A 17,474-nucleotide genomic window follows, 5' to 3' on the forward strand; every position below is an offset into this window, starting at 1 on the left:
AAATTACCCACAACCCCCTTCGTCTTCCTTTCTGTCTGAACCAACATGGTGAGCGTCAAACTGTTATTCACTCAGAAACCAAGGATTTTAAAATCGTCAAACATCTGTTATATAATCTTACATAGGGCTAAAGGAATAATGCTGATTTAATGTAGATACTTATTAAATCATTTATTGACGTGTATTACGTAAAAACAAAACGATAATTTGGTACTTATTTAGGTTTTAGCTGAGATGGTTAGCAGCTCCGCGGTGACTTAGCTCTGTAATGCGGTGGTGTGGAGCAGCGGGGTGACGCTGCTGTCTGCTTAGAAAGAGCTGTGTTTTACTAAGTGTTATTTTTTTGTTTGTTTGCAAAAAGAAACATCTATTTTATGTGTTTGTTGGAGTTTGGTATTAGTTCTGGTGTAGCTTGCTAGGCCGGTGATGGCCTCCGGTTTCTGGTTTAGTCGGTTAGCTACATGGCTAATGTTAAATTACGTTTTGTTTAGTTTATTGGCTGATTTCAGATCAGTAATAAATCTAGCTATTGGAAAATTTTCACCTGCTATGCTGATGCTGAATAATATGGATATGTCATTGTAAACATGAGTTTAAACTTTGAACAAACCCTGGCTTGTATAATGCCTCATGTTTTTAAGATGGGTAACTTATTCATTTAGTGAGGAAGTATAGCATGAATCTAGTTTTTTTTTTTTTTTTCAAAATGAATAATCTGGAACATTTAAGGTAATCTAAGGATCTTTTCCATTGTGAGTTGTAGAAATGGACATATGCAGCTTTTGCAATGATGGTTTGAATTTCTTCACCTGAACACCCATGTGGAGCAAAACTCGAGCTTTTTAAATCTGAGCATAAGCTGCAACTGTCTTGCACCTTTTTTATTTTAAGTTTTTTAATAATCAAGAGCTCATTTCTAAATGTTTTTTTTTTTTTCCCAGCCTAAGGGAAAGAAGGCCAAGGGGAAGAAGGTGGCACCTGCCCCTGCAGTGGCTAAGAAGAAGGAGGTCAAGAAGGTGGTGAACCCCCTGTTCGAAAAAAGGCCGAAGAACTTTGGCATTGGTGGGTAATGTCACATTACAAAATTAGTTTATCCTGGCACAGACATGCGTTAGGTTTTTATTACTGGTGCAGATGATGTAAACGAATATTTGCTATCTTAGAAACAATGCAGACAATCTTCCACCAAGATCGCTGATGCACCCTCACTGACTAGGTCTGTGTGTGAAGTGATTTTAATTTCCCTCTTAAGTTTTCTATTTGTCCTTACTCCACCAGGTCAGGACATCCAGCCCAAACGGGATCTGACCCGGTTTGTGAAATGGCCACGATATGTTCGCCTCCAGCGTCAGCGATCTATCCTGTACAAGCGTCTGAAGGTTCCTCCTGCGATCAACCAGTTTAACCAGGCTCTGGACCGCCAGACTGGTAATCCAGCTTTAAGTGTATAATTAAGTGTATAATCCTGGAGCCAGTATTAGATTTGAAGTTATGTTGGTTCATCACTTAGTGATAGAAATGCCAGTGTGCTAAAACTGTGCAAATGATGTGAAGAAAATCTGATTATTTACTGTTGACACTTTTCCCACCAAGATCACTGATGCACTAATTAAACTTCATAAAATTCCTTATTTGGAAATGTCTGGTTAAGCAACCAGTAATCAGATTAAATAAAGTAAATAAAGTGAGTGTGAATTTCTGATTAATGCAGAAGCTACAATGATTGTTTAAAAATGTGGATGTTTCTCATCCTTGGCATTGCCTTAGATGCACATGGTATGCATTTAAATATCCTCAAACGTCTGAACTAAACTAGTCATGTTTGTTCTCCAGCTACCCAGCTGTTCAAGTTGGCTCACAAGTACAGGCCCGAGACCAAGCAGGACAAGAAGCGCAGACTGCTTGCTCGTGCTGAACAGAAGGCTGCAGGAAAGGGAGATGCCCCAACTAAAAGGCCACCTGTCCTGCGTGCAGGTGAGCAGATTTGTCTGTCTGACCTTTTGAGCTTAAAGGAGGTGCATGTTATTGTATTGGGAGAGCTGAGTGAATTATCAAAAAGGATTTTGTTTTCCCTTAAATAGCCATGCTTTTGGGGGACCCCTACTTTGCACATTTTGTTTTTCCTGCTCACACTCACTTAAATTTAGAAAACACGAGGTGTGCTGGGAGCTAATTAATTCAATTAGATTTTATTTTATTTGTACAGCGCTTTTAGCGATTGTCATTGCCACAAAGCAGCTTTACACAATCAAAAGAATTAAGTTTGTATGAAATGTGAATGTGTGAAACAAAATGGTCAGTTTGTCCCTGGTGAGCAAGCCAAGGGCGACAGTGGCAAGGAAAAACTCCCTGAGATGGTAATAGGAAGAAACCTTGAGAGGAACCAGACTCAACAGGGAACCTATCCTCATTTGGGTGAAAGCAGTAGATGATCTGCATTTATACAGTGTGTTAGGTGGCAGGCAGTTCAGCTATAATAGCTGATGTTAATGTTAATATGAAGTCCAGGTAGTTATTGAAGACCATTAAACAATAATTAAACATTGTGTGTACAGGGGATGGGCTCCTCTTGGACCTGGGCTGGGAATCACTATCTTAAGTTATGTCGGGTAAAAATCAGTTCACCTGAGAGCTTTTCAGTTGTGTGGGTGGCGGAGTGCTTGCCCCATCTGCTGATATGCACTGGGATTTATTTTTTAACCTTTTAATACGGCTTCACATCTGCATATGAATTTCAGGGGAAGGGCTGACTGTAGCTCGTGATTATACCATTCGAAGTTATAAAGCTAGGAACTGTAGTGTTTTGTAAATTGAACACAGATTATTTAAATTTAGTTTTTATTCTTGTTTATCTGCTTTGCAAATGGTAGTGAGAAAATTGACCTGTTTTTGGTCTTTTTGTGGCTTAATCAATTTTTCCACTTCTCTACATTTTCTTGATTCTGCAAATCAAATAAATCTAAATAAAAGGCATGTAACTTTCATCCAGGATGTTTGGACTCCTTATAAGCTCACCCTTGGTGTGCTTAATCAAATTACCAACAAAAATGGTCATCCATTACTCCTTTACCATGATATTGATAATTCTGGATCAATTTAATGTCTGGTTAGAAAAGGACTATAATTGAGCATTTGATAAGTTGGCTTTGTAGCAGAACATTTATGGCCATGTTGATTAGCTGTGCTAGTGTATGCTTTCTTTTCTGAAAGCAGTGCATCACTTTTGGAGGTAACTGGGGCGCGCAAGATGTTTCAGCCTTCAGGGTATAGTTTTGTCATGCTGCAGTCCATGAGAGAAAGGCTTTGTTTTTGCAGTTGGACAAGAGGTGATCTAAACGGCATGCTTTATACATGTGTAACTTTTTATTTATTTTTTTCCTAGGCGTCAACACAGTTACATCACTTGTAGAGAGCAAAAAGGCCCAGCTGGTTGTGATCGCCCATGATGTGGACCCAATTGAGGTCAGTACTCTTTGTGGCTGAAGCACATGATCATGTTTCACTAGTAAATCCTGTTGTGATTGCTGCAATGATGTCTTGAATTTCTTCACCTGAATGCTAATGAAGATCAAAATAGACGAGCTTTTTAACACTGAGCAACAATCTCAGCAGATTTATTCATACATGTTGAATATTAAGCTGTTTTAGTGTAGTTAGTATTTTAGTGTTTGTAGTTTGGGTTATAAGAGTTAACTGATTTTGTACGTCTTGTTTAGTTGGTGGTGTTCCTGCCTGCTCTGTGCCGTAAGATGGGCGTCCCTTACTGCATCGTCAAAGGAAAAGCCAGACTCGGCCGACTTGTGCACAGAAAGACCTGCACCTCTGTCTGCTTCACACAGACTAACCCGTAAGTAACACTTTTTTTTTTCTCTCTCTTGTGTGTGCTCAGCCTCTTTCGCTGTGATGTCTGAATTTCTTCACCTGAACAACCATGTGGTTTCAAATGAGCTTTTTAACCCTGAGCAAAAGAGTTTTTTTTTTTTTAATGTGTGGATGGATCTTATTAAAGGATTTATGATTAACATGAGTTTCTTGAACTTGTAGTGAGGACAGAGCTGCTCTCGCCAAGCTGGTGGAGGCCATTAAGACCAACTATAATGACAGATACGAGGAGGTGAGTGCAGTGCAGTAGTGGCTAGCTATGTTGATTTTTAGTATTAAATGTACTGTATTTGTTTATTTGAAGATTCTAATATTTGTTTCTCCTCCTTCAGATCCGTCGTCACTGGGGAGGTAACATCTTGGGCCCCAAGTCGACCGCCCGCATTGCTAAACTCGAAAAGGCAAAGGCCAAGGAGCTAGCTACCAAACTGGGTTAAACTCCTAGCACAGATGTCTGTTTATAAGTAAAACAATAAAAAAAAACCACGGAAAACAAGTGTCATAGCTCCTTTTTTTATGTCATCTTGTAGCAGAAACACAGGAGAAGGGAGTGTAATATCTGGACAACTTCAATCAAAACAGGCATTCGTATCAATTTTGCCCTTTAATTTTTTTAGCCATAATCCTTAAACTTTTGCATTCTCCCCATAAATCTAAAATTTAATTATATTTTTTAAGAAGCATGGAATACTGTCTGCAAATAAGAGTCTTTTGTACATATTTAAGGAGTAGATCAACTTGGACATCAAATTTATTTGGTACTACAGAGAAACCAGCATTCTTGAACAATTTCTAACTCGTCATGAAAGACTGCTGTCCTGCGCAGTACTGCCTTTAATATAACATGAAATATTGTTCTGCCTCTGTTAAGAGAACCCATAAACCCATTAGGAAAAAACAAGGTGTAAAGACTAGGTATTGACTGGAGTTTGATTGAACTTACATTTACAGCAGCCAAAGCTACTTAATTTCTCATTCTTTACAGCTGATCTGTTGACTAAAGCTTGGCACTTTTAAGACAACTCAAACTCTTCCAGACATCCAACATTAACCAACTGAACTACCTACCTACTGCCCTTTGCAGTAGAATCAGTGGTAAATCTGATTAAGATATTCTGAATGTCTTAAAGCAGAAATGGATTATGAGCAAGGCAGAGTTATTGCAGAACCAAGCAGTGTTGTTTCAATAATACAGAAAAGTCCAAAAGGTGTTAACTTTTACAGAATTTACAAAAGAAAAAGTAGAGTACAGTCAGGAGTTAAAAAAAAAAGAGGCAAACATTTGGTTCGTACAGGTAATGTGGAAAACTTTAAAATACATTTTAATGTTTTTACACCATGGTTTGTACATACATTGCTTGGTTTTATATGTTAAGGCGTTTAATGAATTTTGCATACCACATGTAGGAAGTAACAGCGCATAGTCCATACCTAAAAAAAAAAAAAATAAGAATTTAAATCTCATCTCCAAGTGATATTTTGCTTTGTAAATGGTTAATTGTTTAACTGCTTTTAGTTTGGTAGGCTGTCACTTATTTCAGTGTGATTCCCCTTGATTAAACATCCAATAGGCCGTACAAGACTTATTAACTTATTGGAATTGAGAAAGCTGAATGTTAAGCCTTAAGACGGCCTCATGATAAATGATCTTGCAAGATGGACTGATTACATTGCTACTGAAGATTATTTCTTCTAATATACATATTTACATCTTGGTTGTGTGTAGGAAGCACAAACTATTTTACTATAGTATTCTTACTACAGTTCCTTTCCTGCCTGTACCTTATTACCCAAGCTTTAAAAAGTAGATTTTTACATACAGTATATGAGATGGATGTTGCCGACTTACCATGTAATGATGTACTGCATGTGTTCATTGCGCAGTGTTACTCTTGTTTGGCCTCCTATCGGTCCTCCTGGTATTGTACTCTCTGCATGAGAAGTTAGGATGTACTTTTAGAATGGTCTCAATATAATTTACTTGATTTATTATCTGATAAATTTGTGCAAAATAATTGAATAAGCCATTGCATGTCACTTATAGGAACTGAAAACAGTAAATATCTGTGTATTTGCTATGTTTTATCACAAGAAGACATTAAATATAATGGCAAGTATGTAAAAAGTTATTATATTCTGAAAATATATTATGAAATATCCAACATAAAATTTTCTTACAGGTCTGACTTTGAAGTGAAAACATTCTGATTCTGTGGAAAAACAGGTTAAGCTACAGGGCAACAATTTACCAAAACACTTGCTTTTTACCAATATTCCCGAATACACCTCTGTATGATTAGTGTAAAAAAAGTGGGCAATTATTGTGGGTTGTATTGGTGGAGGGATTGGTGTGCTATTACTTTTCTAAGCAATCCGACCAGCGTTTTTCCCAAAATTCCTGTTTTTCAGATTTGGGATTAAGTTTCCCTTTATCGCCCTGAATTTTTTATGCAACACCATGACACTTGAAACAGAGTGTGCAATGGAATGCTTTCAAATAAGGATACATTTGGTACATATCGCTAATAATAAATATTACAGATAATGATTCATAAAGCTTGGCTGATTTCTTGCTCAAGGTTGAAGACTTTAAAACCTTTAGATGATGGTTATTTAGATGATAGAGATCGAATTTTTAAATGTTTGGACACTCACTCATCTTCTATACTGCTTTATCCTGTATTCTGGGTCGCGGGAGCCTGGAGCTTATCCCAGGAGGCTTAGGGCACGAGGCAGGGTACACCCTGGACAGGGTGCCAATCCATCACAGGGCACACGCATACACACACTACGGGCAATATGAAAACGCCAATTAGCCTAACCTGCATATCTTTGGACTGTGGGAGGAAACCGGAGTACCCGGAGGAAACCCACCAAGCACAGGGAGGACATGCAAACTCCATGCACACAGAAATGGGAATCCAGCCTGGCCGGGAATCGAACACAGACCCTGAAGGTGCAGGGCGACTGTGCTAACCACTACACCACATATTTTGAACACATTAACTTAATTAAAAAGGAACTCTGACCCATCACAGCATCAATTAAGATCGCCTCAGCATCGGTTGCTTTTGCCATGGCCTCCAAGTCACGGTAGTGCCACCGATTCGCCCCCACGTCGTTCTTAGGGATGAATGGCTTGCGCTGCTCTGTCAAACGCACCACTCCCACCAGGTCCACTTCATCTGTCACCTTTTAAATTAAACAATGCTTACTTACACAAAAAAAGGTCTAAATATGTGCAGTAAGTGAAATCTCTACTTGCAGTATTTCTTCAGGTTTCCCTTTGCATCTTATCTCAGATGACCAGAGCACAGGATTGAAACCCAGAGCCACACTCTTCAATCCCTCACCGAATAAAAAAAACATTTGTTTATTTACCTGCCCCTTCATCCTTGTTTCTGGGTTAATTCTATTTTTGGGAACATAACCTCGGTTCACCAAGATGGTAATCCTGAAGAATGGAAAATGGTCACAAGTAATTCTGATTTCTCAAATTTGTTCTTTTATTTATGTAAGAATGTATGGTATTCGGAATTAAGAAGCCAGTTTGATACACACCCAAGATCAGTACAGTGGAATGGTGTAATGACATTGGCGCCCATTTCTGCACTGGATGATAGCCTGCCTGCTTCTCGGGCTTCTCTCTCAGGATCCACTAGCGAGCGAGGCAGCATGTACAACTCCCGAGAGTGATCGAACCGCCCACGGACCTTCACACGCCGATACTCCAGACCCTTCAACTCTACAGGACTTCAGCATATAAACCGTTGCATACAAATATTTATAAGGCAAATTACTTTTCTACCAATTTTTTGGGGGCAAAAAAAAATAAGAAATCTCAGAGACTCACTCTGTGGGCAGTGGGATTGGATCTGCAGTCGTCAATACATGAAGATCATTGATCAGCTTCAGCTTCCACTGCCTTCGTTTTACCTAAAATGTATAAAGACAAACCAATCGATCACAATCATCCACTCATCTTCTGTAACCTGAGAATCTGCTTTATCATACTCATTAGCCACAGAGTCTTTCCCAGGAACACTTGACACCCTGGATGGGAATCTATGGTGCACCATTCACACACTCATTTACAGTAACAAGAGAAACAACTTCTTATTTAGAGTAACACAACCACAGATGTGCTCGAGCCAATGCAACCAATTCATGACCCATACGTTTTATTGAAGTAAACACAGTGAAGAACGTACCTGCCAGGTCCCAAGCCCAAAAGCTGTGAGGGGGATCAACAACAGAAACCATTTCAGCATGGAATCTTCACTTTGTTCTTCCTGTACAGCAGTAGATTTGAACTGTTGACGCTTGATTGCAAATTTAACTGTAAAACAGAAGACAGGAAGCTGAACTCATAAATAATGCAGTGGTATCTTTTTTTGTTATTAATGGGAATTTATAAGAAGAACTAATTTTGTGACATTACAATTTAACACGATGCATTGCGGTGCAATAACAAAAATATGAAGAAAAAAAAACGTGACTATGTGCATCATAGAAATGTATGACCAGCATTCTACTGAATGTGTACGTTATGCAGTTTCACTGTCTGTTGTACATGTTAAACACATTGTTACAATAATTACATTAATACTTCATGGTCATGTCATCATACTATAAAAAGTCTAAGAGATTCTCCTACAGCTCTTTAACACACTTACTGTTTAATTTTAAAGTACAGAGTTGGAGAAAATTAGGATTTATAATGCCACTGATGCCTGATGTCAGCCAGAAGCGAACTGAAAAACCTGATTTGTGAAAATGTCTACATTCTGGCAGCACGGTGGCTAAATGCTTAATGGTCACATAAGGGTTTGGATGTTCTACCTGTGTCTACCTGAGGGGTTTCCTCCGGATACACTGTTTTTTTTTTTTCCTCCCACAGTTCAAAGACATGCAGTTTCGGCTAACTGGTGTTACCAAATTGCTCGTAGTGTGTGACTGAGGTATGTCTGTGTGCCATGAGATGGATTGGTGCCCTGTCCAGGGTGTACCCCGCCTCATGCCCTAAATCTCTGGGGATAGGCTCCAGAACCCCCGTGACCCTGAATGAGTGAGAGTGAGTGAGTAAACACACTCTTTAAATAAAATAGAATCGCACATTGTGCTTCGAAGCTTTAGACCTAGTCAAGCTGACTTTGTTACACAAAACATTTCTCACACCTCTCTAAACAAAAAAAATATTGAGTCCAGATAGTTGTTCTTACCATGCTCATGTTTAAGGAGGTCCGGTTGTGACTTGTAGAAAAGATTTCTTGTAGGATGGACCGTTTGTGCCTGAAACCAAAAAAAATTAATAAAATAGATCATGAACAAATGTAAACCATTCATTCATTCTTTATACTGCTTATCCTGTAGAAAGTCACAGGAAACCTAAAGTCTATTGATTTAAAGCAGTTCTGATATATTTTAGTATTACTGCATTTCTAGTATTACATAAGCTGTGTGTGATACACACTCATCCATCACTAATGTTCTTTTGGGCAGTTATTCAATCACGCTGCAACAGTATAATGCATAAGATCATACAGGTCAAAAAATTAAATGAATATGCAAATCAAAAATTAGCACTGGCATGGGGTAAACCTGGCGAATTCAACCGGGCGTGGTTGCTATTATCAAATGAACTGTTATAAAACATGTTATAATCTGTTGATCTCATGTGATTTTTACACACAACAGCCTCTAGAGTCTGCACAGTATGGTGTTACAAACAAAACACTCACTGATCAAGTTCCTACTGTAGCAAAGCTACTGTATCTCAAATAATCACTCTTTACAAACGCGTTGAGATGAAAAAAGCATCTTTGAATGTATACATCTTAAGGCATAAGTGCTACAACAGCAGACCACTGTATATATATTTTATTCATTCATTCATCCCACGTATCCTAGCGTAGCCTAATCTACATGAATAAGTGCTGTTTGATGTTTGGAAAATGCTTATCCTGTTTGAAAAGTACACACAAGACCGTAGACTAGTGTTTCCCAAAGTGTGGACAGTAACGGTATTGCAGGTAGGCAGAAAAAAAGTCATTTTTTTAAATATTCATTCATTCATTTATCTTCTGTAAAGCTTATCCTGTGTACAGGGTCTTAAGGTGACCTTTTCACCACCTTTTACCACTTTCTGTAAATTCTAAAGACTGGTGTGCATGAAAATCTCAGGAGATATACTGTATGTGAAATTCAATAACATCCAATTTTTAATCCATGGGATTTAATATGATGTTAGTCCACCCTTTGCACAGCTATAACAGCTTTAACTCTTCTGTGACGGCTATCCACAAGGTTTAGAAGTTTGTTTATGGGAATTTTTAACCATTCTTCCAGAAGTGCACTTGTGAGGTTAGACAATGATGTTGGACAAGAAGGCCTTGCTCAAAGTCTCTGCTCTAATTCATCCCAAAGGTGTTGTATCAGGCTGAGGCAGTTCTTCCACATTAAACTTGCTCACCGATGTTTTTAAGGACCTTTCTTTGTGCACTGTAACGCAATCATGACTGATATGGGGTAAGTTTTCACAAGTTAGGCTTGTCCCATTTCTTTCACTGAAAGGAACTCTTAATGATTCAGCATATCAAGACATTTTGGACAATTTCATGCTCCCAACTTTATGGGAACAGTTTGGGGACGGCCCCTTCCTGTTCCAACGTAACTGTGCATCAATGCACAAATCAAGGTCCAGAAAAACATGGATGAGCGAGTAAAGAATTGACTGGCCTGCACAGAGTCCTGACCTTAACCAGATAGAACATCTTTTGGATGAATTAGAGCGGAGACTACGAGTCAGGCCTTCTCGTCCAACATCAGTGTCTGACCTCACAAATGCGCTTTTGGAAGAATGGTTGAAAATTTTCCATAAACACACTCCTAAACCTTGTGGAAAGCCTTTACAGAAGAGTTGAAGCCGTTATAGCTGCAGAGGGTAAATAAAATCATATTAAACCTTACGGATTAAGAATTGGATGTAACTCAAGAAACGTTACATTATCAAAAAGTGTGCATGTTAGAAGCATTTGATTCTGTGAGCGAATTTGTCTTAAACTCACTCATTACACACGCGTACACCAGTCTCAAAACACCACAAGCACAAATTAAAATGGATTTAAAGTTTGTTTTTATTGCTTAAATACCTCGCTTACTTTTTAAGTGAGAAAAGTAATGTTATATGGAACGGGCTATATTTAATTAATCACTTTTTTTAAAGGTGTAAAATTTATACAAAATCGCATATCGCAATCTTAATCAAATCAGCACCGCGGTATTGTGTTAATATCGTATCGTGCGGTGACCTGGTGATCCCCATCCCTATAGACTGTATGTTTAACAAGGGAAATAAAAGAAGCTTTTAAAATATTACGTTAGAAAAAAATTAAGGTTGCCTTTGGAGGATTTTAAATAATTAATAGTGGCTTTAAGTTGTTATTACTCAAAGACTGACATTTGCTGAAACTCATAACTAATGAAGAGACTCACGTTAATCCGAATGATCATGCGGCTGTAACCGCACCGCGTCAGCATCAACCTGAAACTGCTCATGATTACACCATGAATGTTTTAACTAAAACAATCCCCCTGTGTAATTATTGACACCAAATTAGCTCAAGGAGGTCAACAAACAGCCATATTTATCCTCTACAGAGAGTGTGTGTGTGTGTGTGGTAGAGGGAATGATTTCAGTGTAACCATATCCGGGACGTCAGGTCGTTTGCGCATGCGCGCTAGTAACACACGTGTTTGAGTTTAAAGTATCTGTAGAGGAATACTGTTTCTCGTTTCTTAAACATTTTAACGATTTAAATGTTTGATCTAAAAAAAGATCAGAAACCCATATCAACCCAGCGTTGATATAGAAGAGCTTTTATGATTACTGGAGGATCATTTTAAAACTCCCAAGCAGGTAAACAACAATACATAAGTCATTTGATCAACAACGAGAAATAATAATAATAATAATAATAATAATAATAATTCGACCAATTTTAGGATACATTTGTTGTTGCATTTTCGGTAAAGAGTTATGCTTGTGAAAATCAGATGCATATTAGCTCGGATCTCTTAGGCCAAGGCCACACACACACACTCGTGTTACATGTAGTGTTACATGTTTATTTACAGTTTCATTTGCAAAGATGTCCAGCCTCGCTGCCAAATATGAATATCTGGAGAAGTTTACCAGCAAAAGCTGGAATTCTGAGGAACGGAAGCCCAAGAAAAGGGGCCAGGGTATGTATCACTTAATACTTCAATTATAATGTCCATGCATTTTGGAAAGATCAGAACTGATTGCCCACCTTCTCTACCAGCATAAAACTACTGTTGATAAGATTAGTAGATAGACAATACAAGCTCCTGGCATAAAATGATATAAGATAGCTACTGTAGATAGCCCCGATTCCATACTTTTGTTTGAGTGTCAGTCCAATAAGGGATTTTTCCCCTGGCCACATACTGTTTTTTCGCTTATTCGTCTTTAGAAACGACTCTATCTTAGTCATGGTTACAGTAGATCCAAAGCTCATCCTTAGAATGCAGATTGTAAGGCTGGAATACATGCTGAAGGGGACACCAGTCCATTGCAGGAAATCATACACAAACATTCACAAATATGGCCATTTAACACATCCAGTTTATCTAATGGCATGTTTGGGGGGGTCACTGAGGTGTGTTATAAGCTGTTGATTATATGATTTTTAATGCATTTTGATATTTTAAGTTTCTCGTGTGCCATGCCGCAGATTCGGGTTCAGTTCCCACCTCATTGCCCGGATAAAATGGGAGGGTTGTGTCAAGCAGAGCATCCGGTGTAAAACCTGCGCCATGGTCCGCTGTGCGGATGGTCCACTGTGGCGACCCCTCAACGAGGACAGCCAAAAGCCTAACTGCAACATACTTGTTTTATGGTTTCGGCAAAGCAAAACTCTTACACATTGTTAATGCAATTATTAATCCAAATATCTTATAAGCAGACAACCTTATTTGAGTCATTTATTTTCTTAAACATGAGGGCGTTCCATGTTCTTTGTTGAGTCCAACAACTGCAACTAATCACAGTAACTAAGTCAAGCCACTGTTTCATAAACGTTTAAAATGTACATTTTGAGAGTCAGTTTTCCAACAGCCATGCATGGTTGCATACCAGAATGAAGCTTTAGACGTAACTGGTCGCATTTCTTTCAGAAAAAGACATTAAGCATCATTGCACTGTTTTGAGTTTCAGTATTTAACTTCAGCTTTCTTATTTTTGAACTATTAAAGTAAAATCCACTAGCATTGTGCAACTGTTTTTGATTGTAGTATCAGTGGACTAAACCTTATCGAATAAATCCGCCCTGGTAATTTGTTTAGCTTTTTCTAAATAAAGAAAGAATCAAGATCTAGGAATCTATAATGCATGATTTATGGCAGTAATTATGTATAGTATAGTGTTTAAGGGAGTAATCATGTATTACTGTCTTAACCTAACAGCATCACTCTTCAGTATTATTTTGCAGAATTTTTGGATTTTTTTTCTGTAGTAAAAAAAATATTTTCCTTTTATTGGGTTTATTTTTCAGCCAACCTGATGGCAAGAACATTGCTTTCCCCTAATACCACAGTATTACATAGACTGTTTGTCCCACACATTGATCACGAAATTCCACAACACAGGGGGAGTTGGGACATGATATATTAAATTATAAAGATTAATTTTGCCCCAATAAATTTAAAAAGTTTTAGCTAAGTGTTCTGTGATAAGTTTCCACGTAAATTCGTAGCGTTGAATAAGTTTTTCATTTTCAATTTTATAATTTGGTTAAAATGCCCATAAAATATTCTGATTAAGTGTTTATGTTAAAAAAGTCATTCAAATCTAAGGAAAAAAGCCATGGGATTTAAACAATGTGATATTCTTAATTTGTTTTAGTGTTGTGTTGAGTTGCGATTAAAGGTTTTGGTTCACGTTTCAAATTGGGCCACAGTACAGTAAGTTTGGAAATTTCTCCCGTAGACTTGTTTTTCAGGAAAAAAAAAACTGTTTCATTTCAGTTCCCTTTCGAGGCAAAGGTGACAGTCAAGATGGTCCACCTAAGAAGAAGCAAAAGAAAAACCAGGAAAACAAAAAAGGACGTAACACGAACACAAACAACAGAAAGTCAACCCCAAAGAGTAAGCCAGCACAGAAACAAAGCGGTACAGCTGTACAGAATACTGTTAAGGGCAAAGTTCAGCATGGGAAGCAGCTAAAGACCGAACAGGATGCTAAAGGTACACCATACGCACTATCACAAAATATTAAATTGATTAGTAAAGATTTCTGGTAAATTATTGAACTATTGTGTGTTCATTAACGTTTTGATTCCAAGGTACAAAGTCAACGGAGTTTAATGCAGTGGATATTTTAAAGAAAAGACTTCATGAGAAGATTGAGGCGTCTCGGGGACAGGTATGTTCACTATGTAAATCTTTCATCTCCACTATAGCTCTGAAGGTGGTTAGCTTAGATATTAACTCGGTCACTTTAGACGACTGCCCGAAAGGTCTCAGGTTCAGGCCCCAACACCAGCAGGCTGTCACTGTTGCCACTGTAACATCCACATGAATGGCAGAACCCAACGTTTCTCAGCAGAACATTGCGCAGAGCATCACAATGCCTTCACCAGCTTACTTTCTTCCCTTAGTGTATTCTGATAAAATGTCTTCCCCCAGGTAAGTGTTCCACTCATGCTCTCATGTGCCCACTGTAAAAGCTTTTGGCAGTGGATATAGGTCTTCATGGGTTCCCTGGCAGGTCCGCTGCTATGCAGCCCCATGCACAATTAACCGCGATGTACTGTGTCTTCTGACACCCTTGTATTAGAGACAGCATTAACCTCTTCAGCAATTTGAGCTACAGTACGTGGATTGGGATGGCCAGATGATTCATAATGGGTCAGAACCTTTCCAAAACATCTGGTCTTGTGGGGTGTTCCTGGTATGCAGTTGGTAGTAACTACCAAAAAATTTCAGGAACAGTTTGAAGGGTTGTTGATGAGCATGAGAAATAAAGGCTAGCTTATCTGTTTCAAGCCAGAGAAAAGCTACTATAGGTGCAAATTGCCAAAAAAAGTTAATGCTGGCTATAGAAGAAAAGTTTTAAAAAACCCAAACACTGACATATTGCTGCCAGATACTACAGCACACAATCAGTGGTCTTGTGGGCTCCATGCCTTGATGTGTCAGAGCTGTTTTGGTTTTAATGTTATGATTGATCAGTGTAAAGGATGTTTCAAAAGTCTCAGTACATAGGGGATCTTTGGATCAACAGTTTCTCTATTTCTGGATTGGTTGCTGTGGCCCTGTGGCGTGGTATCCAAGATGCCCAGATCTAAGCGTACTTGCTGTTTACCTGTGGGGGGACATGAATTGTAACAATTGATGGACTATGTAGGTGTTGTCTTTAATTGTTTTTTTTTTTGTTGTTGTGTAGGGAACTCCAAAAGATCCCTCCTCAGAAGAAGTTCAGAAACGACGAGCAAAACGAAAACAAGAGCGGGAGCGCAAGAAGAGGAAAAGGAAGGAATTCCGCATGAAGAAGTTAGCGGAAAGTGGTTCCCTAGAGGTCAAAGTGGAAAGCAGTGCAGAACCGGCACCCGCGCCTCAGGGCAGTTCTACAACAATTGTACCAGCCAAAAAGGACACAAGCACCATCGTTTTCAACAAGGTAGAAGTAGGGGAGGAGTATGTGGACAAAGGAACCAAGTTAAAGGAGAAGAAGATAAGGAAGGCAAAAGGGACTCTCACTCCTCTTACAGGCAGGAACTACAAACAACTTTTGTCCAGAGTGCAGGCTAGGAATGCCCGTCTTGAGGACCTGAGAGAGAAGGATGAAAAGAAAGCCAAGAAGGAAGAAGAGAAAATGCGGTGGACTAATGTCCTGTACAAGGCCGAGGGCATGAAGATTAAAGACAACGAAGACCTCCTGCGTGCTTCCTTGAAAAGGAAGGAGAAAATGAAGAAACAGAGGGTGAAGAAATGGTCTGAGAGGAGTCAGAATGTGCTGGAGAAGATGCAGCAGAGGCAAGATAAAAGACGCAGAAACATACAGAAATCCAAGCAGAACAAGATGGAGAAGCGTAAACAGAGAGTCAGGAAGAAGGGCAGGGTGCTGCCTGAGGATCTGAAGAAGGCTGCTGTGTAGAGAGAGGAAATGTGATAGCATGGGGGAAATGGGTTTAGGGGAAATTTACAAAAATGATAACTGTCAAACTTTGATTCAATGTAAATATATCCCAACTTAATAAAGCCAAATTTCTTTTATTCATAATAGTGATGTCACCGATTAACATGATCAATATCTGTCTTAGGGCTGTTCATGAGAAAGGGTTGGTCTGTCAGTGTCTGATGTTCAATAAATACAATTTTGGTGTTTATTTTTAACTTTATTTGATATGTGTTTTGATATGTAGAATGTATTTTACTAAAAAGGATTTTCTTTACAACAGGCAGAAGACTTGGCTTAAAATGTATGTAGTGGATCCACCTTCACTGTGTATATAGTAGTTGATATCCTCTGTATTGTAATCGCTGTCTTCATTAAATATAAAGTATAATAGCAGATCCATAAAATTGCTCTGTAATAAAGGGGCATAGTAGGATGTCAGAAAAGTACTGTACTTAAGTATGTTGTACATGATTGACTAATAGGCAGTGATAAGAATATTAAAATAAATGATTTACAGAATGGCACAAAAAAAGTGGACGGAGCAAATGCTCAAGTACTTGGCCACTGACGTCACAGCATTTGTGTATAGGCTGCATAGGCAGATACATTTCTTAATGCATCAGAACTAACGCTATTACAGGAATAAATGATTTCCTTGTTTCATAGTAATAGTTCTATGTGGAGCTTATTCAGATGAAAAAAAAAGTTTGCACTTCCATTGTTAATTTCTAAACCATGTTGGGGGGAGGACACTGAACAATATTACATTTCATGTCCTGAAAAATACTTTTGGGCCAGTCTGTATTACAAAAAAAAGAACAAACTTATGGGCATACAGTGGTAGCTCAGAGTGTTAAGGCACTTAACCCTACATGCTCCACGGGCGGAGTATCATGGCTGACCTGAGCACTGACCCCAGCTATACTGGGATATGTGAAGAAAGAATTTCTCTGTGGAGTAATGTGATAATATGTGATAAATTAAGGCTTAACTTAACAGTATGGTATATTTTCTTATCAAAAGCCCAATAAAACCGATAACTATTACGTAGTTGACAGCTGCAATCATACTCTCATAGTCTATACCACGTTATCCTGTATACAGAGTCACGTGAGACCTGGAGCCTATTCCAGGAGACCTTGGGCACGAGGTGAGGTACACCCTGGATGAAGTGCCATTTCATCGCAGGTTACACATACACACAACGGGCAATTTGGGAACGGCCTCAACAATTTATACCCTCAACTGTATGTGTTAAAATCAAAAGTTTCTAGAATGGGTTTTGTATTATGCTTTCCCTCTTCTGGAAATAAATGAACAACTTCTGATAACAGCTGGCGGAGAGTCAATTCTTCAATTCATCTTGTGCATCAATTCCAAAGCTTTGTAG

At 38.6% G+C, this 17,474-nt stretch overlaps 3 protein-coding genes and 5 non-coding genes across 8 annotated transcripts; 7 read left to right on the forward strand and 1 right to left on the reverse strand.

Moving 5' to 3' along the window:
• The first annotated feature begins 25 nt into the window (after positions 1-25).
• Positions 26-4,378, forward strand: rpl7a (ribosomal protein L7a). The gene is made up of 8 exons (XM_053485432.1): positions 26-48; positions 942-1,062; positions 1,279-1,428; positions 1,834-1,974; positions 3,383-3,462; positions 3,717-3,847; positions 4,045-4,114; positions 4,215-4,378. The coding sequence occupies exons 1-8, from the start codon at positions 46-48 to the stop codon at positions 4,317-4,319; spliced, it is 801 nt and encodes a 266-aa protein (XP_053341407.1). The 5' UTR covers positions 26-45; the 3' UTR covers positions 4,320-4,378.
• LOC128512695 (small nucleolar RNA SNORD36) lies at positions 783-857 on the forward strand. The gene has a single exon (XR_008356317.1). It is a non-coding gene; the product is annotated as a small nucleolar RNA SNORD36 (small nucleolar RNA).
• On the forward strand, positions 1,130-1,202 carry LOC128512681 (small nucleolar RNA SNORD24). The gene has a single exon (XR_008356305.1). It is a non-coding gene; the product is annotated as a small nucleolar RNA SNORD24 (small nucleolar RNA).
• LOC128512682 (small nucleolar RNA SNORD24) lies at positions 1,539-1,605 on the forward strand. The gene has a single exon (XR_008356306.1). It is a non-coding gene; the product is annotated as a small nucleolar RNA SNORD24 (small nucleolar RNA).
• On the forward strand, positions 3,525-3,601 carry LOC128512696 (small nucleolar RNA SNORD36). The gene has a single exon (XR_008356318.1). It is a non-coding gene; the product is annotated as a small nucleolar RNA SNORD36 (small nucleolar RNA).
• LOC128512680 (small nucleolar RNA SNORD36) lies at positions 3,896-3,967 on the forward strand. The gene has a single exon (XR_008356304.1). It is a non-coding gene; the product is annotated as a small nucleolar RNA SNORD36 (small nucleolar RNA).
• Positions 4,379-5,082: 704 nt separating the features above from the next.
• LOC128512243 (surfeit locus protein 1) lies at positions 5,083-11,553 on the reverse strand. The gene is made up of 9 exons (XM_053485431.1): positions 11,377-11,553; positions 9,105-9,174; positions 8,094-8,221; positions 7,736-7,818; positions 7,444-7,635; positions 7,264-7,336; positions 6,912-7,074; positions 5,732-5,813; positions 5,083-5,313 (listed from the first exon to the last, which is right to left on the reverse strand). Exons 1-9 carry the CDS (start codon positions 11,437-11,439, stop codon positions 5,247-5,249), a joined length of 921 nt encoding a protein of 306 aa, XP_053341406.1. The 5' UTR covers positions 11,440-11,553; the 3' UTR covers positions 5,083-5,246.
• A 51-nt stretch (positions 11,554-11,604) lies between these two features.
• surf6 (surfeit 6) lies at positions 11,605-17,038 on the forward strand. The gene is made up of 5 exons (XM_053484733.1): positions 11,605-11,800; positions 12,019-12,126; positions 13,930-14,148; positions 14,247-14,326; positions 15,350-17,038. The coding sequence occupies exons 2-5, from the start codon at positions 12,033-12,035 to the stop codon at positions 16,058-16,060; spliced, it is 1,104 nt and encodes a 367-aa protein (XP_053340708.1). The 5' UTR covers positions 11,605-11,800; positions 12,019-12,032; the 3' UTR covers positions 16,061-17,038.
• The last annotated feature ends 436 nt before the right edge of the window (positions 17,039-17,474 follow it).

The sequence above is a fragment of the Clarias gariepinus genome, chromosome 24 (genome assembly GCF_024256425.1).
Source record: "Clarias gariepinus isolate MV-2021 ecotype Netherlands chromosome 24, CGAR_prim_01v2, whole genome shotgun sequence".
Classification (NCBI taxonomy): domain Eukaryota; kingdom Metazoa; phylum Chordata; class Actinopteri; order Siluriformes; family Clariidae; genus Clarias; species Clarias gariepinus.